Raw genomic sequence first — 23,051 nt, 5'->3', positions numbered from 1 at the left:
TGTTTTTGTTATTATTGGGAGGGAGGTGTGTGCTGTCTTGGACTTTGTTGATGAGCCTACAGTACATACTGGTTTCACTGCTTTGTCTGTATCACAAACACACCTAAATTGACATGATATAACAGGATACAGTCACGTGTGACAATATATCATAATAAACGATTGACATCAGAGAAGAATTGATATTGACCTTTGAGTGGGCAGCCATTTTTGAATGAGGGAGAGCTTGACCTAGCATTGGCATCTTCATGGTGAGACTGACCTCAGCTCTTATCCAAGTCAAACAAGAGAGGTAGCTGACGTTTATAGTTTAACAGCTGATTTTACTTAGTGAGAGTAGGGCTGCAACTATCAATTATTTCATATTAAAAAAATATATATATATTTTTTTCCCGAATAAATTGATTAGTTCAATTAACTGTTGCATCACTGAGAGGTAACTTTATATATATAAAAAAAAAACACATTACAAGACACATTATAGTATTGCTCAAATTAACACTTTAAAATGCATGGATTTACTATAAAGAATAATTATTATGAGATTATTATGTATGTACATGGATATTTGGGACATGAAAGACAAAATTAGTACTTCAGGAGTTGAAGACCAAGTTCAGTGAGTGATTGGACCACAGCTGAGCTAATGTTTCACTATGGTATTACACACACACACAAAATATAAAGCACCCATCATCCAAAGATAGGAAATGGGTATTATCACTGTGCAAACCTCTGTGTGACTCTGATAACTAGGAAACACAGAGCCTTTCTTCAACACTTTTCCAGAGCGACTGCATCAGACAATCATTCTCTAGGGTCGGCCGGCAAGGATCAATTGCTTTTGAACTACAGAGTCAAACGGACAACCAGAAAGCAGTTAAGTTGGTGACCAGCCGGTGCTGTCGAGATGCATTGGGCCCTGTGCTTGCTTTGTGTAGCCGTGTGTCTGAGGCAAGTCCCTGCAAGCCCAGTCCGGAAGCTTACCAAGAGGGCGCTCAGGGCGGGCGGGGCCGCTCCGCAAGATCAAGTCAACATACTGTCGTATGGCGTGTTACAGTTCAGCGAGTCGCTCAATCATGTCTACGAGTCCACCGAGACTAAGATAGCTCAAATCAGTCGATCTGTAAGCAACCATGAGGGGAGTCTGCAGCAGCTGGGCAAAGAGACTGAGAAGGCTGCAGAGGTGGAGAGACAGATCAAGGAGGTGTTGGGTCGGCTCCAGGTAAGAAACGTGCAGAACGCGTCAACCAGATGTTTTTCTTTCCACAGTAAAGATCTGATTATGACTGCTATTCTTATCCACCTAGTATATCTGCTTTTCTACAGGAGCAGAAATATGCTGGTGCTATGCAGAGTTTTTGAAATCCCTGTCAGATAAGAAAGACTCTGCTCAACTGGGGCTCTTAGAGAGGGACACAGAGAAGCTGTACAAGCAACTATTTGGGTTTTTTTCCAAGGTCAAAATTGCCAATTACAAAAAGCAATGCCTGTTACAGTATGTCTTCATTTGATTCCCATGTAACTGCTTTGTGCAAGGTAACAAATTACCTTGTTTGAAAAAAGTGCAGAGTGCATACCTCCGCCAGCACTAAGCAAGTGTTAACCCATTAAAACCGGGAAAACATCTGTGTAATTTTTTTATTTTAACCCCTTTAACTATTATTTTGTACTTTGGCTATTAAAAAATAGCAGATCTACAAGCTCATAGCGCGTCACTTCGTGCCACGTATGAGCTTGCAGATCTGCTATTTTTGAAAAATCGTGAATATTTGTGCAAATCTTTGAATATATATATTTACAAAACATTTTGGAACAAAAAAATTTGAGATGGGGGTCCGCGGCCTAATACATAATAATTTTGGGGGTCCTTGACATGAAAAAGTATGAGAACCGCTGACATAGAAAAATTAGTTTTTCAGAAAACTGTTAGGATTTAGAAGACATTTTGTAGAATCGGCCTCAAGTCTTAATGTGTTAAGATACACCATTTCCACCTGAGATGTGACTTGTGTTATTTTTGCCCTTGCCCTTGATTATGACCATGTACTTGAAACTTGATGGGAATGATCATTAGGCTGCCCAGAAGAGATGATTACGTTTTAGGTAGAAAAGGTTCATGAAAATCCACCAATCCATTACATTACATTACATTACAGTCATTTAGCAGACGCTTTTATCCAAAGCGACTTACAATAAGTGTATTCAACATAGGTAGGGAACGAAAACTACTAATCACCAGAAGTCTTTAGTGCATTTTCTGCAAAAACAAGCAACCAAGAGTATACCTAGCGCTAAGGTATAATCCGTTCATGATTGTGACCTTGACCTTTGACCTTTTTACCCAAAAGCTAATGTTCTCTTTGGCTAAGCCTACTGATCATTATCACCAAGTTTCATGAAAATTCAATCCGTTCTGGAGTTACTTTACAAACAGACAAACAAAAGTCATTTTCTGATAGTGTTCCTCTGCATGCGATACGCCCTCCCGGTGAAAGTCCTCACCGTCGGGTGACAAGAAGTATAGCTGGCGACTCCATGTGTATCGGAGGAGACACGTGGTTGTCTACACCCTCCCAAGACCAAACAGCAGGGGTTGGCAGTGACAAGGACAATACACACAGTATTTGTGGCTGCCAGCTGCACCATGGTCAGTGGGAGGGAGTAGAAGATGTACTGAGCAGATGTTTCTGTTGACAGGTCCAGATGGCAGGACTACAGGCTCAGACCAACATGACTAAGCACAGGTTGACCTCCATGGAGCAGGAGGAGGTGGTGCTCAAGACCAAGGTGACCGATCTGGAGAACTATATCAACAACCCCTTACCCACTACCATCAAGGAGCTACAGGTAACAGCTGACCCCCCCATTGTCTCTCCACAGGACAGCCATCTCTTAAACTGACATACGTAAAAAAAATGATTGATACTAATAAATAAAATAATAGATTTTTGGTGATTAATTAAAATAAATACATTTTCTTTTCCTTTTTTTCTAAGTTTTCAAAAGTACAGAAAATAGCAGTGCTAAAGGTTCACAAGACCGCATCGCAATGCCACGCATTGTGTGCTGGTAGATTGGCTATAAAACCACTGTACGCAAAGTATAAAATAGGGCTTAAGTGGTTAATCAGACTAATCGATTTACAACTTCTGCTGCGTTTCAGAGACACACAGAAGACATCTCAGTTTTATGGCTGCTAATGGCGCATTAGCCCACATATTTAAGCTCTCAGAGATGTCAAAGGACATACAGAATGGCTGTGGTTGACAGATTATAATTAAAGTGGCTGCTTTACACTTAAAAAATGCAAATGCTGGCATGTTCGCCATGTTTCTAGGGAGAGATTTGGTGCAGAGGTAAAAAAAAAAAAGAGAGAAAAAAAACAGGGGCTGGGACCCCTGTTTTTTGGGCCTGGGACCCCGGCCTGTATACTTCAACGAAGTATACAGTATAGGATTAATGGGGTGGTCAATATAACAGACTGTACTTTGTTTTGTTTTTGTCATTTGTTTTGTAGGAGAGAGCAGAGCAGCACTCACACATCTTGAACAATCTGCAGCATTTAACCGACAAACAAAAGCAGAGTCTTGAGAGTCACAACCATCATCTTTCCAGACTACAGAAAATGGTGCAAAAAGGTCACCATTTCAGAACTCATAAAAGGAACAGCAGCTAATGTGATGTGATCTTTAATTAAGTACACCATGTTCTCATCCTGATCCGAGAGTGAAGCTACGTCAAGCTGATGCAGCACAGCTGAGGTCTCCATATCAAAGGAGCCCTTAATGAATGATGTCATCGTTCTATCTGGACGTTAATGATGTCATCTGAAATTTAACTTAATTGCACTCCCCTGGCAAGCCACACATCTCATCAACAAACTGGGCTACAACATTAAATATTTGTATCAAACTGGACACCACATACGTCAAGATCTATTAATACTTATGCCAAAGTGTGTGTCTTTGTAATGTTATTGAATGACAAAAGCTTATTTTTGTATCGTTTTGTTTTACACAATGACATAGTCAAATAAATAAATAAAAACAATAATGGCATGGCCTACCTGTCCAATTTTGAACTATCGATAATTGGATATTAAGTTTCTGCAGTATATGAGCGGTTTGTGAACGAAGCCACACAAATCACAATGTGGGCTATACAGGCTGGCTGCTTGTGTGTATGTCAAAGTGTAAACACAAACACAAATAGAGGACATTTATACAAAATTAAAATAAACTTCACCTATAACACCTGCTTCACAAGACCGATTTACTGGAGGTGTAACTGAGTTTTTACATGCACATGCACATGACACGGACATAACTTTCAATTGCGATCCAACATTTCACACTCTTCCTGAGTTTCACTGTGTTCATGCATGCTGACCTGTAGGTGGTGTGGGGTGTGTACACATAGCGAGCAGGGAACTCCAAAACATCCTTGGTGGGGCGGACGCGCAAGTCAGGGTAGGGTTTCACATGGAGCAGCTCAGGCGAAAGACAGTAGTGAGGAGAGTCCGGGGCTGGAGAGATGTCAATCTTTAATTGGGCTGAGGGACACACACACACACACACACAAAGAAAATCATAAACAGACCTTGATGTACAGCAATGTCAATGGGGCGATTAACCACTTGACCCATTAAGACCCGGAAAGCATCTGTGTCATTTTAGATTTGAACCCCTTTAACCTTTATGGCTATTCAAAAGTATCAGATACAAGCTCAGCGCGTCACTTGGTGCCACGTTATGAGCTTGTGGATCTGCTATTTTTATTTATTGTGAAAATATGAGCAAATCTTTGAATATATATATATACATATATATATATATATATTTTTAAAAGCAAACATTAGAGTGAATTGTTTTTACTCAAATCTTTGCTTCTGGGGGTTCCTGGAACAAAATATTTTTAAATGGGGGTCTGCCGCCAAATGCATATAATTTTGGGGGTCCTTGACATGAACAATTTTTATTACGTTTTTCAGAAAACTGTAAGGATTTAGAAGACATTATTAGAATCGGACTCAGGTCTTAATGGGTAAACCTTATATACTTTGTTGAACCAGTGTCCCACAGGGGTCTATCCTTACCCCACTCCTTTCTCCCTCTACACCAAATCGTTTTGCCGAAATTGGCCGATCTAGGAGCTCAAAAGGCATCGTGATGCATTGTGAGCTTGTAGATCTGCTATTTTAGCCGACCGTTTGCATATTGTCATTGAATGTTCGCCTTTTAGGAGTTGCTCAGAATAGGGATGCTAGGGTTCAAGTGGTTATTATAAGTGTGAACATGTATGATCATTGTGAATGTGTATTTTGTTTGTGCGTCATGTGTATATGAGAGCTGCTCACCAGTGACAGGCCTCAGACGACGTAGAACAGAGGATGGTCTCCGCATGTCAGCCAGAAACTTGTAAAGGTCCTCATCACTCAATCTGTCCCCCTCCTTCATGTGACAAACAAAGAGTTTGAGTTTGGGTACTTTTAAGTAGGTAATCAGCATTTATATTTTTTGGAGAACATCTATATTATCTATATTACTCCCTTTAAACTTAAATAATGAAACCACTTGATGGCCATATTGTTAAGCCTGTAAGTAGATGAAGCATACAGTTCCGAGACAAAGGATTTCATAAAACATTACACAAATAACAGCAACATTGTATTCATCGCTAAGACGGTATCCTATATAACAGTGGCAGGCAACAGGTGGTCCCTGGGCCAGAATTGGCCTGCCAGCTATAATGTCTGGCCCTGGAAAATTATTTTGCTTTATTTATTTATAATTATTCTAATTAATAGAATTATAATTAATTCATTATAATTATTTAAGTATTTACAATATCAGACAGTCCCACATATAAGCTATATATACACATATGTTCAAATAGAAAATCTATCCCCACCTGAAGAATACTTATTATACTTTTATCCACGGGAGAGTAAATGACAGGCAGGTGTTTCACATGCCTTAAACAATACATTGTTTCTCTCTGTATCTAAGTGCAACATTCAAACTAAATGTTTACACAAGCATTGCTATCTACGCCAGTAACATTTAATTACAAACACAGTTCCGCTAGAGCTTGCCGTTATATTAAACACAAATCTTTATTACCTTTTATAGGAATATAGTAATGATTGTATAATATAAAAGGAAGTCTGGCGCAGTTTTTAAATTAGCCATTGATTGTGTTCTGGCCCAACATCTAATGCCGGCTATATAGGATGGTTATCTTTTAATAACTGCACGTTTTGCATGTGTGATTTATCTGCAAGTACCGTAAACAATCCAGGTTAGTCAGTACAGGTGTTTAGCTACTCTAACTGCATATTTATTGGAATTAAATAGTTTTAAAACAAAAATGACAAATGTAGATCACAGGATTAGAGTCTAGAGATAATTGATTTAAAGTGCAGAGTACGTTCAAATAACGTTAATTAATTATTATAGATCAGCAGGGAATACCAATATGGTGTGATCCCTATCCTGTAGAAAGGCAACACAAACAAAACACCCAAAGTAAACACAAATAACAGCCAAATTAATAATCATGGCCCGATAGCAAAGTCTGGATGACTTTAACCACGTAAGCCCTATTAAAAAGATATATTTAAAAATAGCCAATCTATAATCTGCCATTATATTTATTTATATTTAACTTAAGTCGCTTATAATGACATGTCCAAAAACCAGGCGGTTACGGTAACATCTGGACTGACCTGCTTGAAGAAGTTGGTGACTGTGAGGGTGGCAGGACGGAAGGTGGCAAAGTTACACATGTCCTCTCCCACACTCATCCGCTCAAATCCTTTCTTCTTCCTCTCATTCCATGTCCCGTGGCCTTTTCGCTCTGGCAGTGAGATAAAACATGAGATACTGGGGAGTTGCAGGTATGTGTGTTGAATGCAAGTAAGCTATTTATCAGGGGTGCACGATTAATCGGCAATCATATCGTATTGAACCGATATCAAAATAATATATTGATTTTAGCTGATATTTAAATTTTGAATGTGAAGCTAAAAAGCCTTTTGTGATGAAGGCTGCAGAATGAATCAGTGTTTTATGGGGAAGCTTTCAAAAGGGTCAACAAGTTAAGTAAAAATACTACATTTACATTGATTGAACTAATGTGCACCAGTAGGCCTAATAAATCAGATTTAAAAAAATCAATGTTTTTTTAAGTTGCACGCACAATCACAGTTACTGTATAACTGGTTGTTTACCTACTGAAAACGTGTATTGCAAGACTTTTTCACAATTTGAAAAAAGAAAACGCAATTCAATGGTAATCGGATATCAGCCAATATTTATATTGTCCATTAGCCAGATGCAGTGTGTGTACTGTACAGGGATGAGAAACTGATGTAATCTGTACCAGAGTCAGAGTCTGGATCGGAGCGATCCAGGCCTCCAACGCTGCTGACGATGTTGAGAAGGTGAATGGCCGTCCAGGCAAAAGGCATGCGGAATCGGCCCAGACGACTGCAAGACTGCTCTGCCTGCGCACGCAGCTTTTCCAGCTTCTCCTTATGCTTTGCAGGGACAACACACAGACAAATGTTTGATAATATCGTTGCTGTCGAGCAGAAACCTTGTATCTCCATATTTCAACTTTGTATGTTTTTTTCCCCCGTAAATTAGTTATTTGCGATTTTTTATATATTTTAAAAGTGAAAGTGGTCAAGTCTGTCTGAGTTTTATAAATATTTAACCAATAAAAAGTATTAGCAAGAGCTTGTGACTAAATAATCACCACATTGAATCCATTGGAACACAGGTTCTTATTTCCAATTCCTAAAAACGTATATACAAGGTTTCCACCCAACAGCGACGATATACTGTTACAATTTAGCCATCTAGCAGACACTCTTATAAGTGCGAAATGAGCAGAGTATAAGCTTGAACTTTAGTCAATAATCATCAAGGCAGTCACATAAATACTGTAGAGTGAAAAACAAAGAGGAAAACAAAAATGGGACACCAAACAATGAATCTAGCATTTGTCATCAAAACAACCTGCTATCTACAGTAAGTCACTTTCTTAACATTTGTGGTTCGAGAAAAAGCAACTCCAAGAAACAAAACACGAGAACGAGTGACCAATAAACCACATCAGGGCATTTCTACTGCTCTGAAAGTGACAGTTATAAAGCAAACATCTGATTAAGCGTACTGGACAAATGGACCTGTCATAAATAAATAGGACCGCAAATATTGCAGCTGTCGAGACAGAATTGAGTAATGCTAGCTGTGCCCAAACATACACACACACACACACACACACACACACACACACACTCTCGCATGCCCATTGGCTGCTACCTCCGTGCCACTGCGACATTTTAAAAAACACTTTAGAAGTCTAGTTACCTTTGAGGAATCAGACTCCTTCATGACCATGTATGGCTCACAGCATTCCCCAATGTCTCCCTGTTGAAGGACTTTCTCAAGCTGCAACACACAAACACCAGACCACAATGCACCAAATGTCATATGTACTGGTATATCTGAATCTGAACAATTCCATGATGCAAAGTATCAGCCAAGGTGCTGATTCTGAATGTTCACTTTGATTGATATAACATCTTATATAATGAAGAAATCAATACTTCTAATGCATAAATAATTTAAATAAATATATAAATGTAACTGTGTGTATACAGCACTTTTCAATACCAATGTCACAAAGGGCTTTAAATGATTTTTAAGATCCAATAAAATATAATCAGAAAAGATCAGAGGTAAACTGAAGTGAAAAAACAACAGGAAGAAACAACTGCAAATAAATGTCAAGTGAATCAACTTGTTATATCATATAGGCTCTGTGCATAACTGTAGTCCCAGGTTTCCAGAAGGTGGCATAGTAGGCATAACCATTTCCTGTTCAGGTTCAGTTTCCCATAGCTTCGTTTGATTGGCTGAGCAGCAGAATCCCATGACACCTTCATGTGTTTCCGGTTCAAATTTCCTGCTGAGCCAATCAAACGAAGCAATGGGGAAATGAACCTGAACAGGAAACGCGTATGCCACCTTTTGGAAAGAAACCCAGGACTCAAGTTATGAACATACAAATCTATTGTTAAACAGCTGATGAAATAGGACACTGATACATACTGTATATAATTTATAATTTATAAAATAACCAAAGTAGCATATCTAAAGTATACTGAAGTGTTAGGGTTCAATTCTTCTTTTTTTTTACAATATTTTTGGGGCTTTTCTGCCTTTATTGATAGGATAGTAGGCTGACAGAGAGAGATGGGGGGGTGACACACAACAAAGGTCGCCGGGATCGGGAGTCGAACCCGCGACACGCTGTCAAGCTGTATTACCAGCATGTGGTATGCGCCTGGGCCGCTAGGCCAGCGGGCGCCCCCGTTAGGGTTCATTTCTGTGTGTGTCAAGAGGGAACAATTGAAAACATCTACATTGCAGTGTTTTTAGGTGCTGTTTGTTGTGGGTAATGAACCATGACGTTCATACCTTGATGACCAAGAAGATATCAGCAGAAGGGTACGTAATGGAGAAGATGGCGGACCGGGCCAAAGTGGAGATGGCTGTGTGAGGTGTGTGAGGCTTCAACATCCCCTTCATCTGATCCGAGTTCAAGTCAAAGTGGAAGTCCTCTGAGATCTGCGGGGGAGGGGAGCATTGAGATACAGGGGTGAAGAAGAGGGGGGGGGGGGGGGGGGGGGAGTACAGATGAGAGTGGAAATGCATGTCAAGGGATTTTAATTCACTTTTGACTCTGTGATTTAAACCACAAGGCCACTTAAGCTTTCTGGGTCTGGGGGTAATTCAATTAGCCAAGCATGAGCTCAGCATTACTTCAGTACTTTAGCAAAAGATAAACACAGCGGATAAACTTTCCCCCCCATTTCACACCAAAAACTGTTTTCTGAAAAAGGTACCTTTTTCTTTTCTTTGACATCATACAGTGCAAGTGTCCCGAATATTGGCTCAATCTCTATTTCAAATCTGGAAAAAAAATTACAAAAGCATTCACATAACCGGGGCTTGTGATGGATTAGTGTGTGTATGAACAAAAGGTTCTCACATTTCAGATGTTACTCACTTGAGGGACAGACATTTAACCATGATCCTCTGACCACAGTGTTCCTTGGGCACTTCAGGGACAGAGCACCTCTCTACCGCTTCATCCTGACACACACACACACATCACAACATTTACACAGATGTCATGGCAACATATTCACCCCAGTAGTGTGCACACAGTGGTAAAGAAAAGGCAATAAAGCCTGCTTTATACACAGTTGCACGCCGGTGTCGCACACTGCAAATATTCTCTACAAGATCACGACACGTTGTGATCTTGTCCATCTGCTATTTTCAGTGCACGACGCGGCACGCAACCAAGTATAAATCAGGCATGAGGAATATGTAATGAGCTGGAAGGTGGGGGGTGGCAAAGAGTTCCCTGGGCATTGGAGGGTTTCCAACCCTTATTGACATTCTCTGTATGGGAACGGTCAGTGACCGTGATCTGAACAAACAGCAACTGCATGGGCCAACCTTTCTGATGGCGGATTACCGATAGCAGAAGTGTGATATATGACACGCGTTTGCAGGCGCAACAAACCTCGTCCGGAGGCGGGTAGAGGCCAAGCAAGTCAGGATGGCGCCCCTGCAGGCGGGCTTCTGCGTTGCGGCGGTCCATGTCCTCTGCGGCCGTGCGCTCCAAAACGGACGGCAGGAGGGTGTCCGGGGAGGAGTTCTTGAGGTCAAAGATACTAGAGGCCCAGCTGCCACGTGGTGTGTCATCAAGGGAGACGGACCGCCGCTTTGCATCATCCTAGAAACACACACACACACACACCACAAGAATGAGGGAGTGAGTTGAGCTCATGGTATACTGTATCTTCCGGGCAGCGCTGTAATTTGTAAGCGTAATGATGACTCAGACTAATACAGCATAAGATGTTTTCATAGATACAGTAATGGGGAAAAGATACTGCAGATCCCATTAGCTGCAGTCACGAGCTGCACTGTCTTGGAGAACAGAGTCCCTGGTCTGTTATTCATTGCACATTCCCCATATGATCAGCTTGGCAACCACAGAGCATTCCACCGAGAGGGTCTTTCCCACTAGTGAGAACTAGTCTTTGTGTCCGACAGTGTCAATTTAACAAATTTCCCTCTCTAGGGGACTGGTCTAAATTAAGATCATTTTGACAGAAAGAGCTAAATCAATTCTCATGTTATTATTTGTTTAATAAACTGTTTATTAATTTTGCTTTGCTGTCTCTGTTGTTTTTAACCTCGCTCTGTACAGCACTTTGGAAGTTTGTTTTGAAAAGCACTATACAAATAAAATTCATTATCATCATCATTATGATCGTCCGTCCTGCTTGGGATGTACTCTGGTTCAGTGAACTTTTTAAATGTCTCACACTCAAACGCAGCTTGTGGCAGGATTTCACGTCCCATGTCACTTGCTTGTACGGGGCATGATCGTGTCTATGGTAACTTGGCGTAAAGCATGTAATAGCAATTCATCTTCTTAAACAAGTCCACCCCCACCCACAGACACACATTATGTGATTCATGGGGTTCCACATAGCAGAGCAAATGGCGGTGTAGCTCAGCAGAGCCTGAAACTTAAAACGGAAGCTGAGCAAACAGAGCCTACCCTGGAAGGTTGGTGGTTTTAGGCCTCCAGCAACCCAATATTAAAAATGGGTTGAATTCAAAGTTTGATGAATAAATATGTTTCCCATTTCTATACTGATTACTTGTGGATATTCAGTGGTTTACTCTTGGCAACCACACGTACTGTGCTGCAGTGGTTCTCAAAGTGGGGCGGGGATCTCCAGGGGTCCTTGGGGGGGTTCCAGCGGGTCCCCAGCCAAATGTGGCTGTTCAGAAATAGCAGATACAGTATACAAGCTCACAGTGCAGCACAAAGTGCTATTTTTGAATTAAGAAATATATACATCTTGAAAGTATTGGAAAATTTTGCATACATTTGAAAAACATTTTCAGATGGGGGTCCGCGGCCAAACACAGTATCAATTTGCGGGTCCTTGATATGAAAAGGTTTGAGAACCACTGCTGTATGGTATGTTACGTGTATGTCTGTTTCTTGCTGTTGATTGGTGGTATATGTGTATCATCCACACACACCATCGTGGAAACCATTCCCATCCCTCCCGGCTAACCTGGTCGTCGTGGCGTTCGGTAGTGGGAGCACTCTCGTCCAGTTCAAACGTCTGTTTGACCAGCCCTCGCTGTCTCTCCCGCTGACGCTCAGAATTGTGGGGTGTGTACGTGGCACTGTAGCGGTGGTACCTGGCGGATGCGATATTACTTTATTATCAGCTCACACTGAAATTTCTCTTGCGACCCAGCAGCAGCCACGTAAGCAACCCATACTATAATACACATATTCGACATAACACAGAAACTGAACAAAATAAATGACATACATAAAAACATGAAGACAAGAGAAATGTCCACCGCTCGGCCTACCCCTGGCCAGACTCTAGATTAAGTCTCAGAGTCGACTGATGGACAAAGGACTTTCTTCAGTCTAATCTTATTGTATATTGGAACGTTGTATCTCCTTCCTGAAGGCAGCAACCTATATTTCCCATACAAAACATGGCTGGTGTTTGAAGTGATATTCCTTGCCAGCCTTAGCATACTGTTATTATATGTAATGTAGATGTATGGAGTCTGTCAAGTGGTTGTCCGACAATCTTTGAACAAGTGTTCAGCAGTCGTGACTTTAAAGCAACAGACAAACATCCATACCAGGTGGCACTACAGTACTGAAGACTCATAATAACAGAAGTGATCCTCCTGTTACAGTCAATCATTTCACACTGGTAATGGGCCAAGTGGTGCGTTATCATCATTAAACAATAACTGACACATGTGGGTCATTACTTACTTTCTTTGAATGATGAGCCAGTCATCTGTGTAGACCGCCAAGGCATCTCTCACTCTGGGGTCTAGAGTGCTATACACAGAAAAATACACATTAATAATTAAGCAAAGCTGGGTCTTTAATATTTATGTCTATATGATGTTACAGACGTGGAAAATGGCTTCCTCGTATGTGGCGTGATGCGTGTCCTCCATTCCGGTGACGCTAATGCTCCAGATGTGTTTTTGTGAGAGTGTGTTGCAGACAGTGGTGGAAAGTAACAAAGTACTGTACGTGTACTCAAGTACTGTACAATTTTTAGGTATTTTTACTTTACTGGAGGATTTCCAGTTTTCAATACTTTTACCTCTACTCCATTACTTGGAGGCAAATATTGTACTTTTTACTCCACTACAATTTAAAGTTACTAGTTACTTTCTAAAACATACATTAACCACTTCAGACCTATATACTTTGGCTATTTGAAACTAGCCGATCCACAAGCTCACAACGCGGCGCGTTGCGACACGTTGAGAGCTTGTAGATCTGCTATTTTCAAAGGATCGTATACATTTGGAAACTTGTGAAATGGGGCATTGTGCATAATGAGTACTTTTACTTTTAGTATCTAAGTATATCTTGATGCCAATACTTTTGTACCTTTACTCAAGTACATTTTGAATACTGCTACTTTTACTTGTACCAAGAGTATTACTACTTTTACTTAAATACACAATGTGAGTACTTCTTCCACCACTGGTTGCAGACAGTGTGAGACTCACTCCTCCTCGGGCAGCGGGGGCTCCAGTGTAGTACACTCTTTCTCCTGTTGGAGGAGCTCAAGGTCATCCTGGGGGAACTCCATCAGCTGCCTCAGGGGGCCGGGCTCCGGCCCAGGAGCGTGACTGCTCACATACTCCTCGAAGTCCACTGGCTCCACAACCTCCGTCAGGGGCACCTGCCAGTCAACGTTAATGCTATTAACGCACCAATGGCTTTATATGACATTCGCCCGGTTCATTTAATCTACAGACTGAGCAGGCTTAGACTTAAACAGGAGCAAAAGAGAGAGGCGATGCTCTCCGTCTGCCAGGGATAGATTATTTTAATCAGATTAATGTGTCCGTCTTGGAATGACATCGTTTAGCTGAGTGTCCATGAGCAGTTCGCTGAATGTCTGCTGATGACGCTGAGACCGATGTCAAATCTGTGTACACAGAGTCAAATAAATCTCTCTGTTGATTAAAGTCCAGGCACCTCACATACTTCCCCTTTCACTCGGCCCTGTCTCGTGACATTGTGACAATATCAATTTCGTGACATTGTGACAATATCACTTTCACACCAACTCCATCTCAGTGAGAGATGCTCCTGTGTCTCCCTCTTAGCTTAGCCACGGTCAGATTATTTATAAATCTGCAAATCTGTCATGACGATACAGCCTATTCTCTAGTTTAGACAATGTGGTAATTTGATAGTAAAAAAAAAACTATGTTGAGCCAACAACAGCCAGCTCCTTCATGCAAATGGAGAATATCTGGACTATGCATTTGCTGGGCGACGGTACCGGCTCAAATTATTGGTCTGTGTTCTGCAGCCTGCCTTCAACCTGTCAAGTCTCTAATTTATCTCAGTTCGCTCAGCAACCTCCATCTTCTCTAACACTGTCATTACACAGCACTGCTCCCACCACATGCACACATATCACAGTAACATCCAGAGTGTATGACATAGTCTACTATGTTAACCATGTTACCATTGGTTACACAGTCAGAGGTCAATTAACAATGAGGGTTTTTCTGTACTAGGTTTATACTCTCAGAGTTAAATTAAAACTAAGGATTTCCCTGTGCACACATGCCGACTTACAGACTGATGTCCTCCACCTCGTTTCTTCGTCAGCTGAGGGGACCCATATTCCCGGGACACTTGCTTCCGGACCTCCGCAGCAACCGTCCTATGGGAGATGGAGATTGAGATATTTTATAATGCAATCAAAGGGAAGGACATGATTGAAGGTTGAGTTAAAGTGGATACCATCTCCTATGTGATGCTCAAGGTTTTGAGGTCAAATTATACCTATTAATGACTATTTCACTGCACACATTCTAGGCATGTGTGTACCTCGTCTGTGAATGTCACAGCAAAGAAAATGCTCCTCTAAAATCAGGATCCAAAAACTCAAATCACTGCCAACAAAATTGTTGGCTTAAGTGCATCATTATTATGATGCACAAGTACTCCTAGTCCCTAAACACATTTTTTTCCAGCACAAAATTAATCAGCATTAGTGCCTATTAAAACTAAGTCCAACGTCTAAAAACTTAATGATTGCCTCGCACAGCAGTACATATACGGCCTTTAACTCCAGATGCTGTGCTTGCACCTCCTCCACGCTTCAGAGCTATGATGATCTTATGAAATGTGGGATGGCTTGGTTTCAGGCCATCTTCCGAATCCTCTTAGCCAGGAGGCTTCAATAGCAGTGGTGCTGATGCTGAAGCCCAGGAGCCATTGTGAATATTAAGAGTCAAGTGGATCTCTCTCTGTAGGGTTGGGATCCTTCAGGATTTTAAATGATTCCGGTTCCTTAACGATTCCCTCTTAACGGTCCAATTCCTTAATGGTTCCACTTAACGATTCCTATAGGGGGTTCCAAATGGAACCTTTACAGGTCTGTAACTCTGAGTGTGTACAAATGGCACCAAATGGACTGAACAGTACACTCTCAGAGTTATGATGGTCCCTGAAATAAAAATGTTTGAGAACCACTGGTATTGTAATTGTATGGCAGACTTGAAGTCCACATACCTGTGTGATAAAACCCGCTTCCAGAAACGGTTACAAATGTGATGGAACCGATTCCGGTTCCTTGATGTTAGGAATCGGATCCGGGTTCTTACGGTGGTTCCGGATACCAACCCTATCTCTCTGGTGAGGTGGCGGGTCGGCTGTTGTGAGCAGGCACAGAGCCAGAACTCTCTCTACATATGGCCTTTATGGACCAATGGCAAATGACTGGCTTTAGAGGGGGACAAAGCAAAACAATCCCCCCCAACCCTCTCACAGAGACAGCTTGCAGCTGCTCCTCTAGAAACACTAAATGGCTGACCCCTCACGCACATATACAGCTGCAAGGCCTTCAAAACTTTCCCATGTCACGATCATATAGACAAGACCAGGGGTCTTCAACAGGGGGGTCCGGGGACCCCTACGGGGTCCTCAGAGTTACTACAGGGGGGGGCCGCCAAATCTTTCTGTGATAGGATCTTTATTTTACATTATTTTAACTTTAGCCGAAAATAGCAGATCTACAAGCTCGGTGGGGTAAAGGGGATAGAGAGCAGACCAAGTGCAAGTTTTGAGGTTTTAAGTGGTTAACTGTCTGAAAATAACATGCATCCAACTCAACGCTACACATTGACAGTGCTGATACTGTCAAGTCTATGAAGCCATCTACATAATCTATGAAAAAGTTTTATCTGCAACATAATTTAATACAATATGTAGTGGGGGGGGGGGTCCCTGCTTCACCTTTCTCTCAGCTAGGGGGGCCTTGGGCTGAAAAACGTTGAAGACCCTGGACAAGACCCAACTGATTCCACACATACACCATGGTTGCGAGACCAAGAGAAGAAGTGCTACAATAGAGCACCGAAGTCTGACGTAATTTACACATCCTAGGTTTGTATACCTGGTCGCGGTTTTCCACCCCCATTCTGAATCCCCATAGACGTATTTAATATCGCGTCAAATAAGAACTGTGTTCCAAAAATAAACAAATGACCCTGGCGGTTTTACTCTTATGGATATGAAGCATCAACTGACGGTGAGAAAACGATAATGTTACTTCCACCGAATTATATACATTTTCACCAGAAACAGACTGTATCAAATATAAGTGATTGACTATCATAAACGATACAGAACCTCCTCCCTGACAATATCGCCGAGACAGTTTGTTTCTTTTTGGACCACAATTCTTATATGAGACGATTCTAAGATGACCCAATGTTATTCTCCATAGCGAAATTACTTTACGGACCTGGGGATGAACGAGTGACGTCAGGACTTCTGTACTCTATGTGTCCCATGATTTGTTAACACAATCTGATATCATATATCTGATCTGTAATACAGAGTTTGGCTGTTTAGCCCTGCTAGAGGGGGCGCTCCAAGTATGTGACGTACTGCCTGTCAGTCCATCACTTTGGTCCCAAGCAACATGTCTCAAAAACTACTGGCTGAGTTGCTATGGAATTTGCTGTGCCTCTTGATGCTCCCTGGAGGATTGAACCCTACTGCAATTGGTGACACCATGACATTTCCTCAAGCAGGCCAAATGTTCCACATGCATACAACACAAGATATCTCAAACTCTAATGGGTGGATGGATTGCAGGATGACCCCTACTGATGTTGGTGACCCCAATGCCTTTCCTTTAGTGCCTCCCTTGCATAGAATATATGCCCGTCCCTGAAATTCTGCCTCTAATAATCATTTCAACTCTTGGTATTGTTACCTTCCTGATTATGCAATTATGACATGCATTGATTTGTCTCCCAATTATATTTCCAGGCTTTTCTGGGCCTTTATTAATAGCGACAGTGTAGACACTAGACAGACAGGAAACAGGGAGAGAGCCGACATGCAGCAAATGGTCCGCCCCGCCTGGGAGTTGAACCGGGGTCTCACTGTCAGGCATTAGAGCCTACGTGGTACACGCCTAACCATTGGACCTTCGAGCACCCCGATATTAGTGTCGTTTAAACTATGAGCTTACATTATCTTCTCACATGTATTCCCATTTCAAAACAAAGATAAGGAAACGACCATTTCTGTAACTCCATACACCTCCCATTAAAACAGGAAAAATTCACGCTTTCGACTCCAAGGGCAATAGCTGAACACCCCTACACACCCTTTCCTGCATCCTGGACTGAACAATGGACTGTGACCCATTGAGGACAGGACAGGGAGGAATGGGTGAATGTGGCATGAGACTGCATAAGAAGCTGCCAAATAGATTTTGTCCAGACTGTCCGGTTAAGCTGCAGCATCAAGTTAGTTTTAATAGTGAATAACTATGGCACATAGGACATGATGGCTGAAGGTAGCGCCGATGGATGGTCGACTCAGAGCATAACTGTACTCTATTTACACCAGCATGAACCAGTGCTACGCTCAATTTAAACTTGAACATGAACCTGGCTTATATGATGAAGCCTTGCCGACTGTTTACATATTTACAGACACTAGAAACTTGGCCCGCCCCTTGCACTGGAATAAGGACCAGTCACTTACATGATAGTGACAAAATCATGTTGTTTAACCGTTCTCACCAAATTCTGAGAAGCAGATTCTTACTGGTATATAGTAAGAGATAACCTTAACATCGTCATTCATTGAAAGTTTAAGTGAGTTTTTTGTCAAGCTGAGCATCTCGCCTAGTGTCTATGTCTATACTGTCAAACATCAACAAAAACTACTGGCACATTGACACAAGTGACATGAAAACATTTAAAAACCATGCTACTATAGCAGGGGTCTTCAACAGGGAAAAGAAAATAGCAGATCTACAAGCTCACAACAGCTCACAAGTGGTTAACTGTCCGAAAATACACATTAACATGAATCCAACACAACACAATGATAGGGTTGTCAGCAAGTATATGAAATCTATGAAAAGGTTTACTGCAACACAATGTTATACAATATGTAGTGGGTGGGGTCCCTGCTTCATCTCTCTCTCTCAGCTAAGGGGTCCTTGGCCTGAAAAAACGTTGAAGACCCCTTGTACTATAGGAAGCTCAATGATGCCCCCTGAAATCTGATGATCAGAGTGGAATAACCTGCTTTACAGGCTTAGATCTATCAGTGTAGTTGCAGTAGCCTGTATATTAGCCTTGGATCAAGACTATCATAGATGTATCTTATCTAATCGATCAAATACATCTGACAGTCTTGATCCAAGGCTACCTCTATAGAGACATCATCACCACCACCATGCTGGTCAGACGTTTTCAAGGCCCACCACACAACAACAGGGCGTGCACACAGCATCTTATTGTTCCGTGTGATCTAATCGGTGCAAGAATGTTGGAACCATATTGCCACTTATTATGGTGTTTAGGACAGGACACCAGATTAGATTAGACCAGGAGCCATCAGTTTTGACACATTGGGAATTAGCCTCATGCTTTCACAATGGACGCTACCAATAGTTGGGACTTAAACGATAAGATATTCAGTGATGACGGGCATTTTAATAGCAATTTAACCATTACTATTATTTTGTTTCGATCGTAAGCCAATCTATTATCCTAGAGGGTTTCAGGGCTTATAATAATAATAAGGAAAATACCCTAAATCGTAGCACAGGCTACCGGTTCCGTCTGCCCAGCGCGTCACGCAACGCAAAAACTATCGGCGCCTTAAAAACATGTATATAACTTCTATACACAAATGTATGTGTCTCACCGGTTAATTTTGTGCGCAAACGCTCTCCTTTCGCTCGCTGTAGATGTCATTTTGTTGTGTCTCCATGTAAAGGGACGTCTTCTCTTCGAACTCCCAAAATTTCAAAAGTATAAACTCCTCCTGTGGTTGTGGTGCACTGGCTGTCCTGCTGGAACTGTGTGGTGGACCGCGTTGCCAGTTTTTTTGCGAGAGAAACAAGCAACTATGAAAACAAGGCCAAAAGAAGCGAGCCTTTCGCCCTTGCATTGGCTATTTGGAAATAGCCGATCTACAAGCTCACATATCACGAAGCGTTGTGAGCTTGTAGATCTGACTTCTCTTTTTCTTTTTCTTTTTGAAAAACGTGGAATATTTAGTTGAAACATTAACAACACAAATCTTATGGGGGTCCCTGAAGTAAAATATTTTCACATGGGGGTCCGCAGACAAATTCAGAAAAATGTGGGGGTCCGACCTTGACTTGAAAATGTTTGAGAAACACTGGTTTAAACAACATTAGGAAGCAAGCCCAAATAAGCAACTACACTTTAGAAACAAGCCCAAAAAGAAAACGCAATCCTCAAGACCGCAACTAGCAATATTTACAAGTGACTTTACAGGGAAGAAAGCCCAAAGTCGCTTATAATAAGCGGACATGGCAACACTGGTTAGGAGAGACAGCTTCCTTTTCCTGGGACTGTGATCCCCGTGTCCCCCTAGTGTCTGGGAGCTGCACTGCACCTAGCTCTGGTCCATAGCGTTAGAAGGAGTTCAGTTCTCCATACCGCTATGGTACTTGTCTTGCACCGTTGCCCGGACACCCTGTAGCGCAGCCTCTCGTCTTTAGTAAAAAATAAAAAATACACTTTCGTTACACACAAAAACAAAGTGTTTTGTTGAAAGCCTACTTTCCTTAGTGGGAACACTCGGAGCCCCCCACCATGTCTAAAATACACTTTTTGGCCAGAAAAGAAAATATTCCAACAGAAAAAAAATAGGTACTCCACTGCGCCCCCTACAGATTTGGTCAATGGAATTGACAAGTGCTAATAAACTTTAGTAGCACTACGAATTATAAATTCGACAACCTACGACTACGCTACTAGTGTGTGTGTGTGTGTGTGTGTGTGTGTGTGTGTGTGTGTGTGTGTGTGTGTGCGCGCGCGCGTGCGTGCGTGCGTGCGTGCGTGCGTGCCTGTACATGCACCGTTCTCACCTGACCGGTTTGGATAGTGACAACAACAGAACATACAATGGCACACATCCTCCTCTGTAGTTTAGGGTTACACACAGACACTAGTTTCATTTCAGCATAAAAATATGACACAACAATGACCATGCAGCTAAAGCCTCCCTTGGATCAAGACTATCATATGTATTTGATCAAGTCTGACTTTTACTTTCGTATCTATGATGATACAGATATGCAAATGTCAAAATCGATAAAATACATCTATGATAGTCTTGATCCAAGGCTACGGCTAAGAGGTTGCAGATCCCCTCTGTTCACAAATATCTCACATATGAACAAATTGAAGGAGTAGCTTTATGAACAGATAGAAGTCATAGCTTACATAGTACACTAATCCCTTATTGTAACAAAATAACATGAAGTGTTATTTATAGAGTTGATTATTTCCAACCTCTTGCAAATTATTAGGCCTTACTTGGACAGTCCTATTGTCCATGTACGTAAAAATGCACTATAGCAGCATCTAGTGGCGAAGGAGCTTTACTGTACCTGGAGACAGCAGAGAGGGAGACGCGTGTCGCACCACCATTAAACAGTAGATGGACCTGTTTACCGTGGATCGTTGAAGGGGAAGCCTATATTTTTTAATCCCCAGAGCTAATTTAAGATTCAGTCCTTATATATGACCTCTTGAAGGAGAGGGTATGAAGCAAAAGCCTTGTGTACCCTACTGCCTGACTGACCAAGATCAGATTTCAGGAGCTGGTTACTATACTAGGCTATAGGCCTATTTTCTATGGATATAGATATTCATATATATTTTTGTACAAATCAGAAGGATTTGAGTTATGTGCAAAACCCCTATATACAGTATCGTTGCTGTCATGCAGAAACCTTGTATCTCCATATTTCAATGTTCTTTTTTTTTCCCCTTTAAAAAAAATTAATGCCCTACTTTATCATACAAGTGTCACACAAAACAGAAAATAGCAGATGCAAGCTCACACTATTCTTTGTTTAAAAATAATTATAAAAAAGGAACGGTATATGTATATATGTATACAAAATATATATATATATATATATATATATATATATACTGTACATATATATACATATATGTACATATATATACACTGTATATATAATTCACAGATTCTACCTAATTCTTCTGTAATATCAGTGCTACACCTCCCCTCTCTATGCCCACCATTGCTCCCTACCCCCATGAGGAAACGATAGCCCAATGGAGTGCCTGCAGTCCCACCCCCACCCCCACTGCACACTCTCCCTGCCCCACGCTCCTCAGCACCCTGGAGAGCTGCTGCAGGTAGTCAGTGAGTCCAGCCTCTGCAAGATGGCTGAAGACTGGCGTGTGCTGCTATACAGGACAGATATGAAAAATGGAGAGAGAGGAGGGGACTGAGGAGAAATTAACCTTGTCTGACAGAGGCTTGGCTGCTCCTCAGCAAGGACAGACATCTCGGGGATATATGTTTATGCACAGAGCAGCACTCAGAGCAGCCCCAGAGCTCACAGCAGGCACAAGTCTGGTCTATAGACAGTGTTAATGAAGATAAATGATGCTCACTTTCTCCCTCTCCTCTATATAGGTCCACTGCCACCACCATGCCCAGAACCATCCTTCATTTTCTCTGCCGCTCTAAAAGGCTCTGCTAAGCAAAGCGTATTCTTACTTCTGCTTTGTATTGTAAAGATATGCGCTTTTTACATTAGACACCTTATAACTGACATAAATGATTGTTGCATTTTTGCAAATGTCAAATTTGTCTGCAGCTTTATAGGAGATAAAACGGATAGCAGCTTTTATTAATTGAGAATTTTGCTTTCTATGTTTCATATGTGCGTACAACTCAGGCAACTCTACCCACCTGGCCTAAGCAAATCAATGTTTTGACGCATTTCTCAATTAAAGAACTATCCGTATAAATTGTGGACAGGAGATGTTTTCCTATGACATTGTGGTGTCCTTGCATTGTTGTGAAACCCTCCTTACTGTATGTGGACAGAAGCCATGCGATAGCATGTCTATCCTCCACTCCCCACCTTCCCTGTCTCCCTTCACGCCTCTCTGTTCATCGAAGGCTTTCAGTTCCTAGATCGGCACTATTGTCTGAGTGCCCAGCCCCCACAGCAGAGTTAACCCCCCTCACCCCCCCCCCCCCACCACCACCACCACTGCTGCGTTACCAAAGAACAAAAGGGAGAGTGTCAGACACCACCCACTAGATCTCTTTCACACTGAAGCCCCCACCTCAGTTCCAGATGGGGTTGCCTTTTTTCAGGGTTTCTCTCAACCCCAAGAGTCCTCCAAAATGGATCCCCCCCCTCCCCCGAAGCCCACTCCTCAGCTGCCCGTCATCCACCTGCTCGCCCCGCCACGCGCCCATGCCCAGAGCACGCCCCCCTTCTCTATCCCACCCCGACAGGGAGTCCTATTAAAATCATTAACCACTCTCTCGCTGTGGCCTGGCTCTAG

General features: G+C 41.9%; 2 protein-coding genes across 4 annotated transcripts in view; one reads left to right on the top strand and one right to left on the bottom strand.

Annotated features, from left to right (window-relative positions):
* Nucleotides 1–19,523, bottom strand: part of dock6 (dedicator of cytokinesis 6) — a 49,936-nt gene extending 30,413 nt beyond the window's left edge. For all 3 annotated transcript variants that reach the window (XM_080447886.1, XM_080447887.1, XM_080447888.1), the window contains exons 1-14: nt 19,381–19,523; nt 14,770–14,857; nt 13,683–13,858; nt 12,925–12,993; nt 12,191–12,320; nt 10,612–10,824; nt 10,087–10,172; nt 9,923–9,989; nt 9,495–9,644; nt 8,382–8,462; nt 7,387–7,543; nt 6,731–6,861; nt 5,360–5,453; nt 4,393–4,555 (exon numbers count right to left, since the gene is read on the bottom strand). In XM_080447886.1, coding sequence (XP_080304012.1) covers nt 4,393–4,555; nt 5,360–5,453; nt 6,731–6,861; nt 7,387–7,543; nt 8,382–8,462; nt 9,495–9,644; nt 9,923–9,989; nt 10,087–10,172; nt 10,612–10,824; nt 12,191–12,320; nt 12,925–12,993; nt 13,683–13,858; nt 14,770–14,857; nt 19,381–19,430 — 1,655 coding nt within the window. In that variant the 5' untranslated portion in view covers nt 19,431–19,523. The remainder of the gene's footprint in view (nt 1–4,392; nt 4,556–5,359; nt 5,454–6,730; nt 6,862–7,386; nt 7,544–8,381; nt 8,463–9,494; nt 9,645–9,922; nt 9,990–10,086; nt 10,173–10,611; nt 10,825–12,190; nt 12,321–12,924; nt 12,994–13,682; nt 13,859–14,769; nt 14,858–19,380) is intronic.
* On the top strand, nt 911–3,978 carry angptl8 (angiopoietin like 8; the record flags this gene model as incomplete). Its single annotated transcript, XM_080447008.1, has 3 exons — nt 911–1,225; nt 2,701–2,850; nt 3,521–3,978. 3 exons carry the CDS (start codon nt 911–913, stop codon nt 3,677–3,679), a joined length of 624 nt encoding a protein of 207 aa, XP_080303134.1. The 3' UTR covers nt 3,680–3,978.
* Nucleotides 19,524–23,051: the final 3,528 nt, after the last annotated feature.

This window comes from Gymnoscopelus braueri, assembly GCF_963280865.1.
Source record: "Gymnoscopelus braueri genome assembly, chromosome: 13".
NCBI lineage: Eukaryota > Metazoa > Chordata > Actinopteri > Myctophiformes > Myctophidae > Gymnoscopelus > Gymnoscopelus braueri.
The sequence above is the reverse complement of the archived record's forward strand: the minus strand, read 5'-3'. Positions and strand labels throughout refer to the sequence as shown.